The 20,020-nt window shown below is 34.3% G+C and overlaps 1 protein-coding gene across 4 annotated transcripts in view; it reads right to left on the reverse strand.

Moving 5' to 3' along the window:
• The window catches only part of NUDCD1 (NudC domain containing 1), an 88,722-nt gene that overhangs the window by 44,739 nt on the left and 23,963 nt on the right, over positions 1–20,020 (reverse strand). For 3 of the 4 annotated variants that reach the window (XM_072774251.1, XM_072774254.1, XM_072774252.1), the window contains exons 3-7: positions 18,782–18,967; positions 15,494–15,674; positions 10,995–11,177; positions 7,451–7,655; positions 2,092–2,236 (exon numbers count right to left, since the gene is read on the reverse strand). In XM_072774251.1, the coding sequence (XP_072630352.1) occupies positions 2,092–2,236; positions 7,451–7,655; positions 10,995–11,177; positions 15,494–15,674; positions 18,782–18,967 (900 nt within the window). Of the gene's footprint in view, positions 1–2,091; positions 2,237–7,450; positions 7,656–10,994; positions 11,178–15,493; positions 15,675–18,781; positions 18,968–19,498; positions 19,517–20,020 lie in introns of those variants that run through there. The other variant, XM_072774253.1, reaches the window with a different exon arrangement.

The raw sequence follows: 20,020 nt of genomic DNA on the forward strand, positions 1-20,020 counted from the left end.
GAAATGAAACTGGGAACTGAAAAAAGACAATAAAAATGGAAATAGATGCCCAAAATAATCCCATATCTTTCTTTTATTAATTTTTTAGATTATTTTTTTAAAATTTTATTTATTTATGATAGTCACAGAGAGAGAGAGAGAGAGAGGCAGAGACATAGGCAGAGGGAGAAGCAGGCTCCATGCACCAGGAGCCCGATGTGGGATTCGATTCCGGGTCTCCAGGATCGCGCCCTGGGCCAAAGGCAGGCTCTAAACCGCTGCGCCACCCAGGGATCCCCCAAAATAATCCCATATCTATGTGAAATTAAATTTATGGTTAAGAATTTCCAAAAAACCCCTCCTCCATTCTAGATGGTTTCACTTGCAGATTCTATATTTTAAAAAAATAATGCCAATTCTATACGATCTCTTCCAGAAAAAGAACAAGCAGGAAACATTCCCCTACTTGTTTTATGACATCAGCATTACCCAGATATCAAAACTGGATGACAATAAAAATAAAAAAACAAAAACTACAGACCAATATTCCTCACAAATACAGATGCAAAAACTCCTCAACAACATTTAACAAACCTGGTTAAACCAGTAATATGTAAATAGGATGTTAATATATCATGACCAAGTGGGGCTTATCCTACAAATGAAGAAAATGTATTTGACAAAATTCTATAGCCTTTCATGATACAAAATGTTCAGTATGACAGAAACAGAAAAAAACTTTCTCAACATGTCAAAAATAATCCATAATACTTAACAGTGAAATATTCAATTATTTTTCCAAGATTTCATTTTTTTAAAATTTTTTCCAAGATTTCAAATAAGGCAAGAATGTCTGCTTTCACTATTCATCATTTCTATCTTATAGTGGATTAAAGGTTCTAATCAATGCAGAAAGGCAAGAAAAATTATGATGATTTGAAACATAAGATAGTCTCCAGTTGCAGATAATAAGATTCCATGTTTTTCTTTTCAAATTATAACAAACACATTGGTGTCAGCCATAAATAATTTACTCATACAGACCGATATTCATTTGAAAAAAATCAAGTTTAAAAGGGAGTTAATAGCAATAATCTACAATATCAAAACAAACCTCTACTACTATAACTACTATTACGTTCCAGAGGGCAATACATAAATACTTGCTGAAAGAAGGAATACAGTAGGGCAATGCAGCCTGCACGACTTATTAGAACACCAGGACTATGAAATCACAGTTTCATAGTCTTATATATGAATTCTAGTGATTCCTGAGATTTTTAATTATTGCGGCAGACATGAAACTCGGTTTCTCCATTTTGGCCGTGCTTTCTTTTGACAGAAACATTTACTTCAATATTCTAATTTCCTTTCTACTTTAGGATACAAGTAACCCTACAGTATGACTATGTCTTCATATATTTTTCCTCATTGCTCTAACTCCACAGATGGCAATAAGTCAGACATTTTACATGTGCTGATATAATTTTTGGTGAATAAACCTATAACTAACTGAAATTCTGGTACGCTTTATTCAAATTTTTAATATTATTTTAAAAGTTATCAGATTGGAACATTTCAACAAAATCTCATAGTTGAATGAGTAGTACATTATTGTAATCATTACAATGAGTTACCCTATCAATCAAAATCATAGTAAATATTTTAACCCCTTGTGTCTAAAATAACCTAGAAAATTTCAATGATGACAAGTAGATTATTTGCATAGGTAGACAGGAAAATCATAATTTTTGTCCCTGTAACACTCTACTGATTTTTCTAGAAAAGAACATATATACTTGTGTATATGTGTGAATATATATGTATATATGCATATGTATACATATATATGAACACACAGAGATACATGTGTACGCCCACCTTATATATAACAATCACACACACACACACACACACACACATATATATGTATTCATGTAGTGTAAGGAATGAATATTAGAATTTAAACTATATTCAAACACCAGTCTGGAGTGCTTAATCTATGTCTCTAACATTAACAAATGTAAAATAATGTGTGAAAAACATGGCATAATCCTCCTATAACATACTTCTGGGCCTTTGGAAAGTGACACTACTACTGTAACTGCTTACCAGTTCTTCAGAGGTCAAATGCATCAAACGTTCAGCTATTGCAGCACATTGGGCTGAGTCTCTTATAAACTCTCCTTGTTTATCACCGACCACGAGCTCTGGCCATGTTAGTCCTTCATTCTTTTTAATCAAAAAAATCTCCAAGCTAGAAGTTAAAAGAGAAAGTATGTTACATTAAGCAGCTATACAAATTATATAACCAACACCAAACTCTTCCACTGAATTTATTCCTGTTGGTGTCCAGAGATGCTTTACCAAAACTTGTGTTAATTTTAATATTACATATGATGGAAAATCTGTAATCCAAGGGTAAATAATTTATACTAAAAAAATAATAATAATTTATACTAAATAAACAAGACAGTACCACTGGAAATAGTATGTCAAATGACTTGATGAGAAGAGTGACTGGCAAGAGTTAAGACCACTGAGAAAATACTGTTGTAGTCCAGGTATGCAGGCTATTACTGAACTTAAGTGACAGAAGTGCAAGCAGTGTGGATCTAGGAGATATTTTATTGGGGAGTAGTGGTGGTGGTGAGGGTAGTGACTGGGTGGGCACACAGAGTTAACTGGAAAGAGACTAAAACTAAAGGTGCCTCTTGGCGCATGGAGCCAACAATTAGCTTCACTTTCCTAAACTGTAGCCATAATATATAATTATTAATGTAAACATCAGACAAGTTAGATCAATTATTAAAATACAGATTTTAAAGAACTGAAAAGAAAGTAGAAATTAGAAATTAACTCTGGTAACTCCTTAGGGAAAACAGTTGTTAATGTGGTCTGTATCAACTGAAAATCTAATTCTGTATATTTAAACCATTCAACACAAATACCAAATACACCAAAAAGAGCCCATCAAGGAATCCTGAGATTAAAGGTGTGATGTAGCAGGAAGGGGAGAGAGAGCTAAGTCAGGGCACAGGAGTTGTCCATGTGCTTCTTGAATAGGAAGGGAAATTCATGTAAGCTACTATAGGAGTAGCTGTTGCTAGAACACAAAGAAAAGTGGGGTGGTGGTAGCTCTTCCATAGGAAAGCAACCTTTTCCATGTGTCATCTCTGGTACACGTGTGCCATACTAACCCATGCCCTGGAACACAACTGCAATGAAAAATATTGCAAGGACACAATAATAACAATTACCATAATTATCAAATAGAACATGCAAGCCTATCAGTTATTCTTTTTCAAGGCTGTTATTATCACCACCTCATGAATTAATTACAGCACTTTAAATTTTTCTGAAACTACTTATTTTAAGAGACTATACAAAATATCTTTTCAGTGTAATGAGTTCCTATCATTAGCATTAAAAATTATTACTATAATATATTCTCTAAGAGGAAGGTTATCTTGAAGATGATGATGATGATGAAGAATCATCACAGCAAATCCTACATAATCTTCCCCATATGCCAGGTGCAGTCTTTACATATTTTAACTCATTGATTGCTCACGACAACCAAATAAAGTTAAGTACTATTTTCATCTTCAATTGACAAGTAAGATAAAAAGAAAAAAGCACTGGAAAGTTAAGTAACCTTGCCAAAATCACAAGCTAGTAAAGCAGTCTGGTTCTAAGTCTATGTTCCTCACTATTGTACTACTCTGCCTCTCTGAAAAAATATATATAAAAAACTACTAAAGAAATTTTACTGTGACCAGAATGTAATAAATACTGCTTTTAGTCAGTTGCTACTTAAAGAAGCTAGAATTCATACAATCTCCTTTCTAAAGAATTTCTGAACCATCATTAAATTTGCATACCTCGTCAATGCAACCCTTTTTAGCACAACTGCATTTCTACATTTTAAAACTAGTATCATATCCTACTATCCAAGCAAAAAACAACATGTAACCCCATACATAATAACCTACAGACTAGTGAACAAATTCTTCTAAAGTGAGAGGGAACATTAACTATTCAAAACTGAGAGATATAAATAATTTAATCAAGTACAGAAAATCATGTTTATAAACCAATGACACCACCAACACATCATCATAATCATCCTTTGTAATGTAAAACTGTAATCAAGTACCTCAAATTTAATTGGAAAACAATACTGGTTTATGCTCGTATATTAAATGCTGAAACTATTCGTGTGAGGTCTAGCTATTCTAGACTGTCACTGGGTTACTTACTGCCTGGTGACTTCTATTAATACGTGATAATTTGTTTGCCAACTTATAAATGCTACCCTCAAATCTCTCTCATAAACATAAAAACATGTTTAAATAGAATGTGGAGATATAAAATATTTTTTGAAGAACGTTTCAGATAATTAAGTTTTAAAAATATGTTAAAAAGTGTAAAGCGGGGGCAGGCAGCCTGGGTGGCTCAGTGGTTTAGTGCCACCTTCAGCCCAGGGCGTGATCCTGAAGACCTGGAATTGAGTCCCATGTTAGGGTCCCTGCATGGAACTTGCTTCTCCCTCTGCCTGTCTTTGTCTCTTTCCCTCTCTCTCTGTGTATCTCATGAATAAATACATATTTTTTTTAAAAGTGTAAATATACTTATCATGATGAGCACTAAGTACAGTTTTGTTGAATTATTATATTGTACATCTGGAACTAATATGTATATGTTAATTATACTTCAATGAAAAATTAGTGAGGAGTAATTTTATGAGATTCTGTTACGAATTCAGTGCGTTAGTATGCCAAGGTTCACAAAGAATGAGGCAAAAAGCTAATGTGCTTGACTGTGGGGATCAAACCATAGTCAGATAGGTGATTACCAGACACATTAGATTCCAGGTTCATCTTAGTATCCTTTTTCGTATCTTTATTATCCAGGTAAATGGACAAACTGGTAACAAAATTAGGTATTTATTCAATTGGTATAACTGAATGTGACATTCATTAAGAAAGGAAGGAGTAAGATTGTTGGTTAGGACTTTATAAACCATTTTATCACCTTGAAGGTGGAATTTTTTAAAACTATCATGTCCAAGTGATTGATTTTAATCTAGCTCAAGTCAACTTTTTACTCTCCCTCTAAAAGAGCAATACTTTTCTGAGAATTACAATAAACATACTTCCATAAATATTTGTAGGAGTGATTATGAAAAATGTTGGAAGAACTATAGTGATTAAACATACCATGTCAAAATTGGCTAGCAAGAATTACTAGAACGGTTTAAAAAAAAGCATGTGCCTAAACAGAAAGACAAGGGATCAGATTCATGGAAATCATTATTTTTTTGTTGAATTCACTGAATAATGAGTTCTTAGTTCAGTAATACTAAATTATAAATGACATCATTACTTATCAATCTATCAATCTATGTTTCTTACTGCATTAAAAAAGAATGTTACCAAGTCACCAAATTTCCCAATTAACAAAATGAATTCAGGATCTAAAAGCATAAAGCTGGGCAGCCCATGTGGCTCCGCGGTTTAGTGCCTTCAGCCCAGGGCGTGATCCTGGAGACCCAGGATCGAATCCCACATCGGGTCCCCTGCATGGAGCCTGCTTCTCCCTCTGCCTCTCTCTCTCTCTCTGTCTCTCATGAATAAACAAAATCTTTTTAAAAAAATCATAAAGCTTAAAATTTTTTTGAAGTAGGTGTCTATTTCTTAGACTCTCAGGATTTGGATTCATATCAAAGACTCATATGGGTCCTATATTACGAATTCAAAATTGTATTTAAAGTAAAAATATCTAATTTTAACTATTCCTGACAAAACCTGACTCTTTTTAAAATTAAATGCCTAATATGATCCATTAATCTACCACAGAATGCAGTAATTACTAACAATCTATAATGAAAAGTAATTTTATTAATCCAAATAACTGGGGAGTAAGTAAAGTATCTGCGACAACAGATTTGCAAAGGGGCATAAAAGTAGGAGAAAGGGATTATAGTTCTAAAAGATACTTAACCTTTACCATTTGTTTTACATATTCGTTTTACTGAGATTTTTATAGATAAAATTCAGATTTTTATTATTTTTTTTTTTAATTCAGATTTTTTAAAAAAGATTTTATTTGTTTTTTCATGAGACACAGAGAGAGGCAGAAACATAGACAGAGGGAGAAGGAGGCTCTCTGCCAAGCAGAGAACCCAACGCAGGGCTTGATCCTAGGACCCTGAGATCATGACCTGAGCCAAAGGCAAAAACGCTCAACCGAGTCACCAGGTGCCCCCAGAAAAGTTTTGTTTTGATAAAGTTGAATATGTCTTGTATTCCTTTTATTGTTGTGTCCTGGACACACAATTCACAAAAAAATGTACATGGCTAACTTACATAAGAAAAATATTTATTCTCCATAATTTTCAAAGAAATATTAACTATTACACTTGTGGGTATTTATCCTTCATATATATTCCTGCACATGAAATTCTTTCCATATATATGCATATATACACATATACACATAAATCATTCACTGTAGCAAGAGACTACAAACAGTCAAAATATCCAACAATAAAGGACCGTTTTATAAAAAATGATCGTGCAGTTGATAGAGTAAAATAACATAAATAGCCATAAAGGAGAATAAAATAAATCATTATATATACATTATGGAAAGTTCTCCAAGATTTGTTGCTGAAAGTTAACAAAAGTAAGCTGTAAAAATTATGTATAGTTATGTTTTGAAATCTTTTTTGGTCAAAAAAATATATGTATCTGCTTGAACATGAATAAAATACCTGTAGAAGGAAACTGATAATAGTGGTTATGGTGAGTGGAGGGGTGACTGGAAGGCCTAGGATGGAGGGAGGCTTTGCACTGTGTACCCTTTTATATATCTTAAAATTTAAAGAACGGGAATTATTATCTAGTTGGAAAATTGAAATTAATAAAAAAGTTGGTTATTTATTTTAATTATACTTTAAAATTTTTTAAACTATTTTTAGGGCACCTGGGTGGCTCAGTCTGTAATGCATCTGCCTTTGGTTCAGGTCACGATCCCAGGACCCTGGGATCCAGCCTGCTTCAGGTGTCAGGATCCCTGCTCAGTGGGGAGTCTGTTCCTTCCTCACGCTCTCCCTCTGCGCTCACCTGCATGCACATGCTCTCTCTCTCATAAAAAAACAAAAAAACCCCCACATTTTTATCTATTTATTACTGTTACTATTGTTATTATTTTATTCAGAGCTGGTAATGAAAAGCTGCCACAGAATACAATGACTGCACTAGCATCTTTAATCTTAATCTGAATTATCCTTTTTGATACTTTAATTCCATTTTTAATCTATCTCATGAAAAAGAATCACCAATACAGACTGACCTATTGTAGTAGTTAGCTTTGGTATAACCACTGTGGAAAGGATTAAAACAAAAAAGAAGAAAAAGTAATAAAAAACAAAATTTTACATATAAATACAACTGTCTGTATATACCTATTATTCTCTTTAATTATCCATGTACTGCTTTCTTGATCAACAGATGAATAGAGATTTCCTTCCAGAAACCTTTGACCCTTCAGCACAATGTCAATGTGATCAGGCAAAAACTGTACTTGAATGTCCTCCTTAGAACTGCCTTCTGGAAGCCGTATTGTTACTGTCAAATCATCTTCAGTCTGTTGCCAGTAATACAGAGGTTCTGTTGGGAAAAGAAAAATACATTATTAATAAAAAGTGGAGAAGAGAATGCACAAAACTAGAGACTAGAGCATACAAAAGAACACCTATCTAAAAGAACCTAGCATAATTTCTAGTGATCTTACAAAAATAGTAATTATAAATAAATAAACACACATATATCTCTTTGGGGAACTTTCAAAGAGTATTAACAGTTGCACTTAACATTTCCTCTTGCAGGCTTACCAAATGCTCCAGAACATAAACATTCATAGTAATACTAATGATAATAAACCTTTATCCCCATTCATTCTCCCCCTGCCTTCCAGTTCCCCTTTCTTTTCCTATTTCTTGCTCGTCTTTACACACCACACACACACACACACACACACACACCACACACAGCAGATTCCTAGTTCAAAAGAATGACAAATATGTCATAAACCACTGTCATGAACTTTCCCATTGCCTTGATATGCCCTAATGATGGAATTCTGTGATACAAAAGACCACTATTATTTGGTGAAATACACCTCTATACAAAAATGAAAGATATATTTATTTATAAAGGAATTGACTCTTCTAACCCACAACTTTGTTGCATGAAAACAATTTCACAGGAAATTCAAGGGCTGTCCATGTACTTTGTCTAAGTTTCCAACAAAAGAATCCTCCCTTTACCTCCTTCTCTATCTCCTTGGCTTGTCTTCTAAAAAGCCGGCTACTAAAGAAACACCTTTAAACCCATCATACCATAACCATGAAATAAGAAAATACGGCTTAAATACAAAAAGAATTAAACATTTGCTTAATGATATCCATAAACATTACTCTGTCTACCCCCTCATTAGAAAGAAATATAATATAGTGGTTAGGAATTAGTACTCCAGAGCTGATTTAGTCACAGGTCTGACTCAGGGTCCCTTTTTTTTTTTTTGGGGGGGGGGGACCACCACCACAATTTTATTCTTAAATAAATGCTCAGTCCAAAGCCAGGTTAGGTGGACAAGTGGGGAGAAAGCAGAGGAAGTGCAGGTCGTGGACCCATCCCCCACTGTGAGGCCCCGGGGAACAAAGGGTGCTGGGGGGAGGGCTGGGACCGCCGCCATCTCACGCAGCATGGTCCCCAGACCCCACAGCCCTGCCCCGAGACCCCTAGGCCCAGCTCAGCAGGTGTGGGGTCCAGCAGCGGGGGGCTGGCCTGGATGGTCACTGTCTGCCCGACAAGAGCTCAGGTTCAGGGGCAGTAAGAGGGATGGGATCACACGCCAACAACCTGTGCCTTCCACGGATAGCCATGCTCCCAGCTCAACCATTTGTTAATTTTGGCATGCAACTTTTATCTCTGATCCTCTTTTTCCTTATCAGTAAAACAAGGTAACAAAATATTATATACCTTACAGAACTATTAAAGTTTAAATGAGTTAATGCAAATAAAATTTAATATCAATCCTGTTATTAAATATATCATAAACTCTCACTAAATGTGATTATTCTTTTTATGGGTTATTATTTTTGTGCACTTTTATGTAAAGACTTTGAGTACTAGATATGAAGATTAGCATTAACTATCATGTATCTTCTTAAAGGGTCACTTCTATTTGATGTTAGATAAAATTTAAGAAGCATGGTATTATAGAAGAAAATATAAAAATGCAAAGTTCTTACTATAAAATTGTTACTTTGGATTAATTTCTAACTTGCACCACATTCTCTAAGCAAGCTCTCGGAGCACCTCTCTCATTCTTTAGAAAAAGTTCTTTTAATATAAACTCACTGAAAAAGTTTCAACTATTGCTTAAAAGACTGATAACTATAAGCTCTTTAGGACAAATAATGTGTTTTACTCAATTTTCTGTCTACCACAAAAGTTAATAAGGCAGATTATTCAAAAGAAAGCATACTATAATTAACAACTTATCCATAATTTTTTTTTAATTTTTAAATTTATTTATGATAGTCACAGAGAGAGAGCGAGAGAGAGGCAGAGACACAGGCAGAGGGAGAAGCAGGCTCCATGCACCGGGAGCCCGACGTGGGATTCGATCCCGGGCCTCCAGGATCGCGCCCTGGGCCAAAGGCAGGCGCTAAACTGCTGCAGCACCCAGGGATCCCTATCCATAATTTTTTAAAAAAATATTTTCCTTTATAAGTAAAGGCTGTTTATTAGGAGAAAAAAAAAAACAGAAAAATACAGAGGATTTGAGACTCATACTAAAAAGGAAGAAATGACACAATGATGCATTCAGAAGGAATTCAAAACATAATGTGAGATGTCAACAAGAAAAACCACACCTGCACTAGTAGGTAGTGACTTAAAAAGATGTGTCCCTACCACCCTATGATCCGTCTTGGAACCACATGGTTTGGGTCATTAGGCAGAATGGTTCCTAAGATTAGGGCATTCTTTCATTCCTTTGCAATTGCTCACCAAGAGTTCTGAAGGGCATGTGTTCTAGAGATATAATAGCTATTTTGACTAAGTTCTAGAAGAGTTTAATGTTAAAATTAAGACAAATTTATTTGGAAAAGGATCTTGGAGATAATCTAACAAAAAACATATTACACATAAGGAAACCAATTTGTTAAGAGCCTAAATAAAAAGCCATCAAGCACAACTCTGATATTCAAAGGTGCATATATTTATAAACCTGGGAAAAGTATTTTTAAAATATTTATTTATTTATTTATTTTTAAATTTTTATTTATGATAGTCACACACACAGAGAGAGAAAGAGAGAGGCAGAGACACAGGCAGAGGGAGAAGCAGGCTCCATGCACCGGGAGCCCGATATGGGATTTGATCCCGGGTCTCCAGGATCGCGCCCTGGGCCAAAGGCAGGCGCCAAACCGCTGCGCCACCCAGGATCCCTGAAAGATCTTATTATTGTCTTCCTTCTAAAACATTACCTCCATCCATTTATTCATTTAACATTGGGAAAACTTAGTGATTTTGCCCTCAAGAACTTTTTTTCAGCTTAGTACTAAAAGTTAAGAAGATGTATATAATATCTTTAATACTAATTTAATACTAATATGCTAGCTTCTTGAACACCGATAAAGAGACATCATTTATTCATTTATTCATTTAATAGGAATTTGTTAAACATCTAATCAGGAAGCTAAAGTACAGATTTTTTAAAAACATTTTTGGTAATTACAAAATTATTAATTAAAACAGTTCATACTATTTAGGTAGCACATTTTGCAAAAGACAATTCTGAGAAATATAAAGGAAAATAAAGAAAAATTAAACTGTCTTGTCCTCATAGAACACACAACCTAACGAGGAAGACAAAACAGATATAAATGTATGTGTACATAAACACATGAACTCCGTAAAGGTAAATAGTAAAATTACCTTTGATTTTCTCTGACATGTTCTCATTCTTATTTTCTTCAAGATTTTGACCACCATGAACAAACGTGAAAGACTTGTAAGAGACAATCATCAGACCTTTCCCATCAGGCTCTATAGCAGCATAATGTGGCACTGACTTCCCACGGAGAATATCACGCTTAATAATTTCGTATTTTTTATTATCTGTAAAAAAACAAAGTATTTTTTTAAAGATTTTATTTGACAGAGAGAGAGAGAGAGAGAGAGCACACTTGCAGAGGAACAAGAAGCAGAGGGATAGGGAGAAGCAGGCTCCCCACTGAGCAAGGAGCCCAATGAGGGGCTTGATCCCAGGACCCTGGGATCATGACCTGTGCCAAAGGCAGACACTTAACTGACTGAGCCACCCAGGTATCCCAAAAACAATTTTAAAACAAAAAGTTATAAATAAAATACTGTATTATAAAAATATCCTGAAAATATGTGTATTAGTTTTAATTAAAATTATTTTAAGTGTACTGTTAAAAGGCATGCTATTAAGAGTCTTTTCATAGGAATAAAAAGTTATAACCTCATTTTCTGTAAATATGTCCCTACTTTTTTTTAATTTTTAAAATTTGAGAGAGAGAGAGAGAGAGAGAGAATAAGCATGGGGAGAAGCAGGCTCTTCACTGAGCAAGGAGCCCGATGAAGCACTCAATTTCAGGACCCTGGATCATGACCTGAGCCAAAGGCAGATGCTTAACCAACTGAACCACCCAGATGCCCCAATATACCTCCACTTTAAAATACTAGTAAGGAAATAAATAAATAAATAAATAAATAAATAAATAAATAAATAAATAAAATACTAGTAAGGTCTCATGAAATTTGCTCTAGATTGTGCTTTCCAATGTGTAGCTATGGACCATCGTAGCTATTTAATCAAAATTAAGTAACATTTACAATTCAATTCCTCAGTCACATTAGCCACATTTCAAATGTTCAACAGCCACACATGGCTAGTCTTTGCACACATATAAAACATGTCTACTCGACAGAAATTTTCACTGAACAGCAGTGCTCTAGACATTGAAAGTGACTAACTTACCTGAAATATCAGCTTCTGATGGATCTACCTTTTCTTTTCTTATAGCCTATCTACTTTCCCAAAAGGTACATGATAGACATCTTCTGAAAAGAGCCACACATTAAGGATAAAGGGAAGGTATGGTGTGGACTATTTTTCTGCTTATTCTAGCTATTGATAAGACGGTTTCCTTAAGTGAAATGTTTATGATAGAAATGATTTAAAAAAAATTTTTTTTTTAATTTTTATTTATTTATGATAGTCACAGAGAGAGAGAGAGAGAGGCAGAGACATAGGCAGAGGGAGAAGCAGGGTCCATGCACTGGGAGCCCGACGTGGGATTCAATCCCGGATCTCCAGGATCGCGCCCTGCGCCAAAGGCAGGAGCCAAACCGCTGCGCCACCCAGGGATCCCTAGAAATGATTTTTATACACACTCAGAGACAGATCTACAGGGTAACTGTAATCAAGCATAAATAATGATACTTAATTTAAAAATTAAAATTTAAGATATGAAATATAAAAAAAGATACAAAATTAACTGTATCATGAAAGTTTCTGGTAAAATAACTGAATTTATTCTTGAAAACAGGTGCGGTTTTTTTTTGCTTTAAAAAGTACTAAAACAGTATAGTTGAGTCCATACCTTTACTTACACTGTTACTCAATTAAAGTGGATTGTACTTTATAAACTTCATAATAAGTAGTCAAAAATCGTAACTCAGTGTCACGTTATACAAAACGATACAATATGTTCTAAAATATGTCATTTTTTCCTCTAAATCTTCACCTACATTCACATTCATTTCATACATATTTAAGAGTAAACTTGTTTGTGCACTGTACATGCAAGGCAAAGAGTAGGCCAAAGACTCAGACTTCCATACTTTTATAGGGTGGCTTTGCCCAACATGCATGCAAGAGAAAATAACAGGTGAATTTCAAGTGAACACCACGATTACTAAGTTGGGAAATACTTGATTAAAATTAAATTGTTGGGCAGCCCAGGTAGCTCAGCGGTTTAGTGCCTCCTTCAGCCCAGGGCCTGATCCTGGAGACCCAGGATTGAGTCCCATGTCGGGCTTCCTGCGTGGAGCCTGCTTCTTTCTCCCTCTGCCTGTGTTTCTGCCTCTCTCTCTCTCTCTTTGTGTCTGTCATGAATAAATAAATAAAATCTTTAAAAAAAATTTAAATTGTCTTTTTAACTCAAAATTTTTAGAGCCTTTAACATGTTTAATGTAATAGGGATATTATACATCACTTTCAAATTTATTTGACTACAAAACGTTACTTATCAGATATTCCACTCAACACATTTAGAAAAACATTATGTTTATTAAAAAAGAAGAAAAAGAGTAACAATTACATTAATAATACTTAAGGAGGTGAAAGGAATGAGACACTACGAAGATTAATGAGAGAAAAAGTGAACTACAAGGAGAATTAATATTCTTCTAATTACAACCTTCGGAGAAAAAAGAAAAGTGAGTCTAATTATATCTGTCCAGTTGAGGCAAGGACACAAAGCAAAGGGAATGCAGGTGGTAGAGCTTGAGCAGAAATGTCACCATGTTCTGATAAGTTACTGTGAACTGATCTAAAGCTGTCACAGAACTGGGAACAGGAAGAAAAACATGCATGATGACTTCTCTGTAAGTTTTTGAGTTAGGTACCTTAATTAAAAAAAATTAAACTTTCTACTATCTAAAGCAGAGAATTGGTGAAGTAAGGCCAGTGGAGGCAAAGTTTCATTTATGCATTATTTTATATGATTTCTGGGCTAAGAATGAATTTTGTATTTTAAATTTTTTAATTTATTTTTTAAAAATAATAATAATGTTTAAATACACGTAAGAGTTATATAAAAAACATCCATAAAAAATATTATTGGAATATAGCTATACTCATTTATTTATGTATTACTTATGGCTGCTTTTGTACCACAATGGCATAACTGAGTAGTTGTGGTAATAAATTGTATGGTTACCACCTAGCCCTATACAAAAAATGTTTTCTAAAACTTAAAGTTTTAAGTTACTGTGTTCCTCCAGATATGAAACTACAACATTGGGAAAAACAAAAAACAAATTATATTAAACAGTACACAGGGGCAGCCCGGGTGGCTCAGCGATTTAGCACCACCTTCAGCACAGGGCCTGATCCTGGGGACCCGAGATCGAGTCCTATGTCGGGCTTCTTGCATGGGGCCAACTTCTCCCTCTGCCTGTGTCTTTGCCTCTCTCTCGCTCTCTCTCTGTCTCTCATGAATAAATAAATGAAATCTTAAAAAAAACAACAGTACACAGTATTTGTACACCTATACACATGCTCATTTTAAAATAAAAAAACCCTCTTAGAACACAAATACTAATAGCCTTTATCAGATTATAAATTAACAGTTAACTCTTGAACAACATAAAGGTTAGGGGCATCAATCCCCTGTGCAGTCAAAAATCTGTGTTTGACTCCCTCCAAACTTAACTTTAGCCTACTGGTGATTGGATGCTTTACTAACAAAAAACAGTAACAAAAAACAGTTGATTAACACATATTTTATACATGTATTATATACTGTACTCTTAAAATAAGCTAAAGAAAAGTGTTATTCAGGAAATCATAAGATACATTTATAGTACTATCCTGTATTTATCAAAATACATATATGAGGACCTGCACAGCTCAAATCTATGTTGTTCAAGGGTCAACTCTAATTTAATACTCATAAGTTAAATGAGTAAGTTAATAAAAACTGAGAAAAAGGGCAGAGTCTTCTATGGAAAAATCCACTTAGTTCTGAAGTAAGAACTAATAAGCAATAGTGAAGAGTAAGGCCACACCATGAAAGAAATCCTAATTAATAAAGAAAAAAATAACTTCAAATGTCCAAGTTAGAAGTCTGACAGACAGTTCTGAATAGATGATTGAAACTTTCTCCATAGTGAAGTACTCTAAGAAAAACTAGCAGTTTTCCTGAAGGTAGAAACAAACAGCAAGATTCAATTAGATTTGAAAGAAAGCACAATTTTGATTTAAGGAAGTAAAGGTATTTGTTTCACTCTAGGTATTTATATTTAATTTATATTTCAATATTACACTGTAATTTATAATTTACACTCAACGATATATGTAAATCCTTGTGTAATATACACACACATTTAAGAATATATATATATATATATATATATATATCCTTAAAACTTTTCTAGAATTATGTGAGCATATCTCCTTTTATACAGAAAGGCGTGACTGTGGAAGCACATTACTATTTTTTCTATAACCCATACCTGCGGAGAAATTATCTATAGGAATTCATTCTATTAGGTGTCAGGTATTAGAATCACAGCAACACCACCCAAGAAAAAGCCAACATTATATACAGGAACAGCTTTGTATTTCAAAATCTACTAAATGGTGCCAACCACTGTGGATTCACAATGTTGCTATATTTTACCTTTATTTTTTTTACTGATGGTGACCCACTCCAAAGAAACATAGAATCCACTCCCTTTCATATCCAATTCCTCTTTCTCTATTCGAAGAAGTAAGATAGTTACTGAATGTTCTTCAGTGTTCAGCAGTGAGATACTGTGAATTATGATAAAAGGATTCCCAAGCTCTTCATTAAACATAATCTAAAAAAAGATTATACACACAAATATATTACACAAAAGCAGGTAGCACAGAGGAAATGCATGGAATTCTGACAATACAACAACTAATTTGGATACTATTTACTACAAGGTATGGAAAAATGAAAAAAAGCCTTTAAATAAATTTGCAAGTTCAAATAACATTCTGTGAAGAAAGAGCTTTTTAAAAACGCCTATTTGTTTAATAGAGAAAAATGATCAGTACTCTTGGCTTAAAAACAAGGAAAACAAGGGCATCCAAGCAGCATCAAAAGGAGAAAGAGAACTAGAAGCAACAACCTAGAAAAGAATTATCAAGTAAAACAGTGCTCTAAAAGAGGACATGAACAGGTCAATGTTGACTCCTTTATTTTTTTTTTTTTTTTTTTTTTTTAATGTTGACTCCTTTAGCTTTTCTCCTATCTTATATATGATTTATTTCTGCTTAGTTCCTCTTAGTTTCTTAATATTGTTCATGTTTGTACACGTATATGCATGTGTGTATGTATGGGTTTTTACTATTGTTTTGTTTGGTTCTTGTTTGTTTCCTGGAAGTCTGCAAAGGTGAGAGTCAAAGGAACTGGAGAACTAATCATTAAAACTTCCTTATTTCTAAAAAATAAAGGGTCCCTTTACATTTAAAAGTTTTAATTCAACAAATTCTATTTAAATATAATACTGAAATGTCTTTTTACAAAGTAAATCTAATAAGCACCATAGAGAGACCCAAAATCTTACATTCTTTTTTATATACAAATACATAAGCTAAAAGACCATTATACTTATTTAAGAGTAAATAATAAAGACACATTTAAGACTGTTTGCTAAGTAAGATTTTTGAATAAATGAAAAAACAAGTGGTTGAAGAAAATATCCAAATGATAAAAGTTAGCTTAAAAAAACAAAATATCCTTTATCTGGAAATCCCATCTTATCTGCTCCTACTTGAAAGCCTTACAAACATGTGCCTTAATGTCAATTTCCCTACGTGTTTGAGCACCAGAATTATTCAAACAGTAGACCTTTCAAATCCATTCTAGTCTTCCACAAACAGAAAATAGCAAGAACAGCAAAAAATATCTCAAACACTCAAAACTGAGATGACAGGTTTTAGTTGGTTGACTCAGTTTTTGCTTTTGTTTGGGGGACAACAGGAGACTAAAAGGGAAGAAGGATGGATGGTAAGTTTTGTCAGGTACAAGTAGCTAGTTCATTGCTTCCTCCCCTTTTTTCTCTCATGTGAGTGAAAGGGACTGGAATGACACCAGGGAGTAGATGTATAAACTCTTATATATTGTTAGACTGAAGTTTCCAGTCTCCTGAACAAGCCCAGCAACTCAAATATGATATTGCTGGTAAGAGCACCCCCATCATTTTAGAGGCAACACACCGGCAAAAAGCAGGTAGTCTTGCTGTCTCCCTTCCTTTCTTTTTCTACACTGCAGTCATCATGGCCCTTATGAGGCCCCCTTATGCCCTACTGCACCCCCAACTGCTCCCACCATTAGCTTCCTCTCTGTTTCACCAACTTCCCCGAAGTCCTAAAACTCTCCTAAGGTGTTTCTCTTAAAGTGACCAGTATTCCACAGTATCCCTCTCACTTCAGTTAATGCCCAAGTCCCATCCCTGTCCCACTCCCCCTCTCCCCAATCCCCAGTCAAAATTATTATTAACTGTAAACATCTCAGAGGGTGCTTATTTCATTACAGCAGTGTATACTGAAAAGGACACGAAGCAGATTTAAAATTTTTGATTTAAAAAATATACTAAAGGCCTAATATGTACCAAGGTGATATACATAGCAGAAACCAAATGAATTATAGATCCATATGAATTTCTTTGATGCAGAGTATGTGGTGTTATTTTTAAGCTGAAGGTGAGCTGGGTCAGTGTGTCTCTTCTTGCTCATAACCAACAGATTCCATAGCTTGATCATACATAAATTCTCATTCATATATTTCCTGCCCATCACCCTCCGAACTCATTCCAACTGTTTCAAGTATTCATGCTATATATCACATTGCCTCAGTTAAAAAAAAAAAAAAAAGAAAAGAAAAGGGAAAAAAAAAAGTTATTACCGAAGACCATAGCAGAAAAATGTCACAAAGTCCAATGAATATTAGAATCTGTGACCACAAAGGCCTGCAAAGGCTCCCTTCAAACACGCTATTGTTGTTCTGGTTATTTATTGTGGTTTTTGTTTAGTTTTTTTAAATTACTACAATTTGTAGTATACCACTTAATATAACTTAATAAAAAGATAAACCATTTGGTTCTAAGGCCTTCTTGGTTCTTCTCAAATAATTAAAGCCTGATCTTTGTAGGCATTTGTTGGTCTGATAAAGCCATTTTGTAAGATGTAAATATATTAAGTTCATATTTCTTTTCCCAGAACTAATAGGCCACGTGCTGAGATTCAGCTATTAGCAGTATCACAATATACTTACTAGTGTAACTCAGTGTCATTCTGACCTTCAGAAACTATGGCTCTCAAGAAATTAATTCCTTATTTATTATTATTAAAATCCTAGTCTGCCCCTCAGATTTACAAATGTTACATTGTTTTAAGAAAGCTGAAATAAAAACAGCATCTTAGAGATTGGTATATTACTATATTTATGTTATAGTGTATTCCTCTAAGTAAGAAATACTTCGATAAACTCATTATTTGACCAATGGCAACTTACCAGACAGCCAGAAGAGTTGTACCTCAGAAGCATGCTAGGCCCATAAAGATACTAGCAGATATAACATGAGTAGAGAAGATATCCCAATGTAATTCTTGGCTAACTCTTCATCAAGAAGGAGGCAATGTCAGTATTTAGTGTACTGCTTTACTCAATAAACATTTACTGAACAAATGAATGCAATTCTTGATAATTGCAATGACCTCAGGTCAAACCAGAAATGGTTAATGTATCAGTTTTGTAAAAGGTATACATTTTATAATTTAATTAAAAACTCCTAAAACATTATATGTTATAAAAACAAAGATGTCAAACATAAACCATGCCCAAAAAGTGTTACTTCAAAATCACTAAGGTCTACCTTATATATACTTTCTAGAATTTGCTTAAGTCTAAAAAACAGAAAACAAAACAAAACCGCACCTCCCATTTTTCAGAAGCACTATTTCCACGTTCACCTGTACCAATGAGATACAGTCGTCCAGTTCCATCCGACAAGGTAACCCAGGTTGAAGACGTAAAATGGATTGATGCACAAAGGCGATTGTCGCATGCTGTCAAATCTGTGGGAAGTCGAAACACCTCTCGTGGCTTTCCTAAAGCAGTGTCCTAAAAAGAAGCCAGATATTATAAATGAATCCTTTCCTCTTCTTGATCCATATGCACACAGAATATATCTCTGCAGTGTAGTGGTTACTATCTTATTCAAGAGAAGGTGCCTAATTCCCCTCCGAGTATGAGTTGTACTACCCACTTCTAACTAATAAAATATGACAGATACCATGCGTGTGTGACACACATACATGTATGTCACATATGACAGTATGTGACTTCGGAAATTTGGTCATAGTTTTCATTACATCTTCTATCTTGCTCTCTCTCGTACTGCACATGGTAGACCCACATGGGAAGGACATAAGGGCTCCTGACAACAACCAGCACCCTGTGAGCTATTTGAAGGCCCTAGTGGACCCCTCAGATCATTGCTCTCTGGGCTGACATTTTGGCTACAACCTCATGAGAAACCTTGACACAGAAACCACCCCATTAAGCCACTCTGATTTCTGACCCTCAGAAACTGTGAGATGACAAATATTTATTGTTTGAAGTCACTAGGTGTTGAAGTAATATATTACACACCATAGATAACTAATACACTAGAATAATCTGTTCTCCATTCTTAAGTTTAGAGTTAATGATCAGAATTTTCAACTAATTGGAAATATTGCATCATGTTCTAAATGCCTGCCTCCATGGACACCAGCCTGGCAGTATGAGAACACCACACTTAGACTCTTAGCAACTTATGTTTCTGTTAGCACATTTTTATTTTATCTATATCCTTACATTTTAAAGCTGTAAGATGGACTGCATCATTAAAATATTTTACAAAAAAAAATATATATATATATAAAAAGGTTTACATTTCAGGAAATAAACATGTATCAAAATGTACTCAATTGAATAATTTGTTGTTGTTCTTACAGCTTTAGTTTTCAGTTAACAGATTTTCCTACAGGCCAAAAATAAATCTTGATTCATGTATATCATTCCCTGTTCCTAGAATTACTTAGATAAATGCATATATTAACAAAATTTAAGTAAACTATACAAAATGTCCTTACACACATTTTTTAGTGATTCACTGTCTCTTTCTAAAGC

Source organism: Canis lupus, chromosome 14 (genome assembly GCF_048164855.1).
Source record: "Canis lupus baileyi chromosome 14, mCanLup2.hap1, whole genome shotgun sequence".
NCBI lineage: Eukaryota > Metazoa > Chordata > Mammalia > Carnivora > Canidae > Canis > Canis lupus.